This window comes from Myxocyprinus asiaticus, chromosome 39, assembly GCF_019703515.2.
Source record: "Myxocyprinus asiaticus isolate MX2 ecotype Aquarium Trade chromosome 39, UBuf_Myxa_2, whole genome shotgun sequence".
NCBI classification, from domain to species: domain Eukaryota; kingdom Metazoa; phylum Chordata; class Actinopteri; order Cypriniformes; family Catostomidae; genus Myxocyprinus; species Myxocyprinus asiaticus.
In genome coordinates, this window is record NC_059382.1 from 32,392,501 (window position 1) to 32,398,062 (window position 5,562).

The 5,562-nt window shown below is 36.0% G+C and overlaps 1 protein-coding gene across 8 annotated transcripts in view; it reads left to right on the forward strand.

Moving 5' to 3' along the window:
* The window catches only part of rffl (ring finger and FYVE-like domain containing E3 ubiquitin protein ligase), a 47,217-nt gene extending 41,870 nt beyond the window's left edge, over positions 1–5,347 (forward strand). For 7 of the 8 annotated variants that reach the window (XM_051679789.1, XM_051679796.1, XM_051679791.1 and 4 more), the window contains 2 exons: positions 1,092–1,115; positions 1,349–5,347. In XM_051679789.1, coding sequence (XP_051535749.1) covers positions 1,092–1,115; positions 1,349–1,530 — 206 coding nt within the window. In that variant the 3' untranslated portion in view covers positions 1,531–5,347. The remainder of the gene's footprint in view (positions 1–1,091; positions 1,116–1,348) is intronic. The other variant, XM_051679795.1, reaches the window with a different exon arrangement.
* The last annotated feature ends 215 nt before the right edge of the window (positions 5,348–5,562 follow it).

The following is a 5,562-nucleotide window of genomic DNA, read 5'->3' on the forward strand; positions in this document are numbered from 1 at the left end:
TTCCAAACTTCTGTAATTTAAGAATTATGGAGGCCACTGCGCCGTGAATAGAACTGAACGCATGTGTCTTGACATGGCATCTAAAAATCACGGCACTGTGCAACAGTCAAAGATGTCCCTCTTCTGCATGTTTCCATTGATAAAACAGCACCGACGGATGCAAAAGAAAACAAACAAAAAAAACATGAGGGCACCCCTGCCCTATGTAGAATAAAACAGATTTTATAAGATTACTGCAATGACTAGAGTCCTCATCTCGTGATTTTATATATGATTTAAAAATGACAATTCATTTCTTTAGGAGTAAAATATTTTACATGGGGAAAAAATGTAATACAGTGCACCTTTAAAATAGCACTGACTGATGGCTTCAGCAGAAGCATATACCATCGATTAACAACCTCAAAACTTAATGTAGTTCTGTCTTTAAAGGTTTATTAGTTAGATTAAATATAAATTCCTCTGGAGAAAATGAGTAGGATTTTAACTGCTGGAACTCAAATGTTGCACTAGATCATAGAGACTTTGGGGTGGGCTCTATTGACTTGGGCCAGTAAGTAACCACCTAGCAACCACAATGTGCTAAAACCCCTCACAGCATCTTAGCAACCGCATAGCATCACCCTGGCATTTGGATTAGAGACTTTTACATGGGCAAGGACTACTCACATATTCTTCAGAAAATGTAAAAACTGGTCACACTTTATATTAGGTGTCTTAACTACCATGTACTAACATTAAAATAGATACAATACAATGTATTTACTGTGTTACCAGCAAAATACTTACAAAATTCACATTTGCTGCTACTGAGGTTGAGGTACGGGTAGGCTTAGGAGTAGAGTTAGGGGTTAGAGTTCGTTAGGGTTAGGAGTAAAGTTAACTGTGTAAGTACAAATGTAATTAAATGCAGGTAATTTAAATGTAAGTACAATGCAACAACACATTGTACAAAATAAATACATTGTATCAAATGTTTAAGTACATAGTGGTTAAAGACACCTAATATAAAGGGGGACCTAAAAACCTTATATATTGTGTCTGTTGATTACATACAGCAACTAACATGAACTACAATTTTATTTTTGCAGTGTCTAGCGCCACAGAAGGCACAGGTGGGTTTAAGCTTATGACTTTAAATGCTAATGAACACTAAGATAACCTTTTTGAAATGTCCTTTAATTTGTCACAAGTTCCATTTTTCATTAAGACACTGAATGATTGAGTTTGTTCAGTCATTAATGTAGACTGCAAGTGTTGCTTGCAAGTGTCTACCATGCATTCACATGGCAGGCAAACATTATATGTGTAATGTGTTATTGAACTTTCTTTTCTGTGTTGCATATAGACACCGGCTCTGGGCCGGCCGTGGAGGAGAATCTCTGTAAGATCTGTATGGACTCACCCATTGACTGTGTTCTTTTGGAGTGTGGACACATGGTCACGTGCACCAAGTGTGGCAAGCGCATGAGTGAATGTCCCATTTGCCGACAATACGTGGTGCGGGCGGTGCACGTGTTCAGATCCTGAACTGCATTTTCCATCTACAAAGCTTGTTCTTGTTCTTTGCACAGAGATGAGCAACGTCCCTCATATTTGTACAGTCCTTCCCCCAAACAATGGAATTAATATCCAATAGAACTGGAAATGTCAGGTGGCCTGTAATTCTTGCACAATTATCTTGTGGCACTTTAAATTATAACAAAGATGCGCAAATCTTTAAGCAGTAACAATACTGGTTTCTGTTTTGTTTTTGTCTCAGTTTAATTAACTTTGCAAAGTGTGCCTTCTAAAACTGGAAGTGGAGACTTGTGATCACAGGATGTCACACTTCTGTAGATAAATCTAATGATGTAAGTCAGTGTATCAAAAACACCTATTTCTTCCAGTGCCCCTATTAGTAAACATGTGTCAACACTCAACACATACCAGTAGAGGACTGTATTAATGCACACACTGTGTGCAGGATCTTCTGAAGGTGTATAACTATGCCTTGCATGTCACTGCCCTGGTTCTTTTCTCTCAAGCCTGTTTCTTTGTATTCTTTTTTTATATATAAACTTGTTTTATATATGGGTTAAAATATAATCTACCATCACCAGGCTGACACTGAAAAAAATTTACTAACAGGAATCAGACTGGTCACACAAGTTTGGTCAGATCTTAAATATGTTGATTTATCTCATATGAGAATCTGCAAATAGACTAAACTGCTGCAAACCAGCATGTGCGTAACCTCAAAACAGACAAGGGTGTAACCTAGAAAACAAGTCAAGTTTGAGCAAACTGATTCTCATTCATTCATATTACAGCTTTGTCTAACTTTATCACACTTGTGTTTGTACCACCATCCAGCTTATGTGTGAAGACCACAGTTAGTACCACCATCATGCCGTTATTACTATGTCCAAAGGCTCATTTATCTCATAGTGGTATCTAACTAAAATAATTTCTCTCTGTCTAGCATATATATATATATATATATATATATATATGGGATGAGCTTCCTTCACTCTATTTAGAAGTTTGGAGGATTATAGAATGAATCTTTAAACCTGTTACTGGAATATTTCACTCAAAAAAACTCGTTTACTCACCCTTATGCTGTCAAACTCGTGACTTACTTTCTTCTGCAGAACATAAAGAAAGATATTTGAGGATCTATGATGTTTTTTTCGATACAATCCAAAACTTTTTCATGCACCAAAAAGTACGTAAAGGCAGCATAAATGTGCATTTACACGCATTACACACACTCTGTGAGTGGTTGAGGAAGTGTGAACAAGTTTCTCACATGAATGCGCTAAAGAGACAGCAGATGTCAAGATTTTTTGTGAAATAAATCTCACCCAAAACGGAGTGGATCACTTCAGAAGCCATGGATTAAACCAATCGAGTGGTATGGATTACATTTATGCTGCCATTAAGCCCTTTTTGGAGCTTAAGCCCATTGACTTGCATTGCATTTACAAAAATGCATTATAAATCCTTTAAAGTATCTTCGTTTGTGTCCTTTCTTGCAGAAGAAAGTGAAATCATATGTGTTAGCGATGACATTAGAGTAATTGATGAGAGAATCATTATTTTTGGGTTAGCTATCCTTTAAGTACATGTCTGGGTCGTATTTGACAGCAGAATGGGGAGAAGAAAATAGGAAATTATATTTTGCATAAAAAAAAAATTGTCATTTTTAATACTATAAAGATTTGGTTTTTATGAAGACATTATTTCAAAAGAAAAAGGTGCGGCTGCATTACGGGAATGATAGTTGATAGAAAACATGCTTAGTTGGCAAGAAAATTACGTCAAATTAATTTGAAGTGTCCTACCAACAGGTTTTTTATTTAGATTTTGAAACAAGACCCAGACATGTTCGTAACATGTTTTTTTTTTTTAATTCACGATACCTGAATATCGCTATAGACCACAGAGTCTAGTGGACGTTTCATTCTGAATAAAAAAACACCCTCTGGTTGGATGCCTTCTCTCGAATCTTAAAAATGTATCAATTATGCCATCCGTCAGCTGGCATTATTGTGCGTGTGTACATGAAAAAGCCTCTGTGGTAAGACAGTTATTAGGTCAAAGTGCTGTCAGCATGTATGGGCCTTGAACCACACTGTGAGTTACAATGCAGTGCTTGATTTGCCATTTAGGACAACCAATGAGCAGTTTCAAGATGCTGTTACAGTGTAGCCTAGGGTAGATCTTCTGCAGGAATTCAGTTAGCACCACTTTAGTCTTCTGCTCCCATTAATGGAGGAAATATCAGGTGAACATGCCTGAACCCTCATGCTGTGTTTCTGTGGTGCCTCACAGTTTACAGGACAAGTAAAGGCCTGCTTATTACCACAGCACCTCCCTCCCCCCAAGCCTTTACAATTCAGTTAGATTTACTCACTCCAAGCTATTCTTAGGAAATTGTTTTGAAGAGGGGGGTAAAAAAATAAAATATTAGAACAAGTACAATATATGAGGAACTTTCATCAGAACATTAGTAAGTCTTTTCGGAAATACAAAATAGTTTGAACTTTTTAAGTTAGAATATAAGGAGAAAATAGTAGTCACAGTAATAAGCATGTTTTATGAATCCAGAACCTTAAAGGAAATGTCCCCCCCAAAATGTAAATTTTGTCGTCATTTACTCGTTGCATGTCATTTCCACTCTGTAGTATTTTCTCTTCTGTGAAACACAATCTAACTATGACATGTTAAACATTGAAGCATTTTTTTGTTTTCATACAAAGAAGTGGATGCTGATTTATACTGCCAAGCTCCTTAAAAGAACATATATGCACCATAAAAGTAGTACATATACTGTATGACTTGAGTGCTACATTCTAAGTGTTATGAGGCCTTAAAAATATAATCGTGTGAGTAACAGGCAGACATTTTTATCGTTATTCATTAAAAATCCCAGTGGCAGTACAAATCACCATCCGCTTGTATCGAAAAGAGCAGTTTGAATATTCTACCTGATATGAAAATAATACAGTGTTTGATGACACGAGGGTGAATGAATGACAATATATTATCAATAAATGATCAATATATTGTCATTTTGGGTAAAATAATCCTTTAAATAAAACCAGAACAATGGGTTGAGAAAATGGGTCGTTCAGACCGAACACATTCTTTCACTAAAAGATGATCCATTAACGATCTAGATGCAACGGCGTGAATAGAACTGAATGCACTTTTAAAAGCTGACATTCTTTTTAAGTTGACAGGGCATCTGAAAACCACAGCACTGCGCAACAGTCAAATACGTCACTCTTCTGCATGTTTCCATTGATAAAACAGCTCAGACGGATGCAAAAACGCATTCGGTGTGAACGGCCCCTTAGTTCTCTGTGGTCAATTTCTTGCTTTTTTTACCGTATAAGATTTTGGCTTGCCAGATGTTGAATGTTTATTTTCTCAGGACTGTCTGAAGACTTCCTTTCACAGGAATCAATTTCCCAATGCAAACCAGAAAACAAACCAAGAAAACAGGGCACTATAACTGCAAGGCAAGATAATGAAAACAATCCGCTTATATTGAACAATTCGGATGACTTAAAACTTGATTTAATGTGACTGAAACTAGAACATTTTCTGTGGAAGTCATTTGAACGATCAGCAAACAACAATGTCATCATTTGTTGGAATTCGATGGATAAATATGAAGAGGGAATACTTTCATTTTCAGTAAATGTTTGAATGGTAATGGTGTGAACCAAATGCCTTAATTTCTTAATCAGATCTGATATATTTGAAAAATTTAAAAAAATAAAAAAACATTTACTACACCAAACTAGTTTGGTTGCTTTGTTAAAAATGTTTGTATTAAAATATATTTACATCATTTGTGTGTGGTTTTTGCTTTTCAAGAACAGTAGAGTTGAAAATGTCCATGAGGCAGTTAACCCCTTCTGACCTGATTTTTTTTCCACTGAGCAAATTTTTTTTACCCAGTTGATATTTATTCTTCTCCATTATAGAAATGTTGTGCCAACACATTTTTATTCATTTTATGTTTTTCTTTTTCATGTCCACTACAATGGACTCTACGACTGAAGC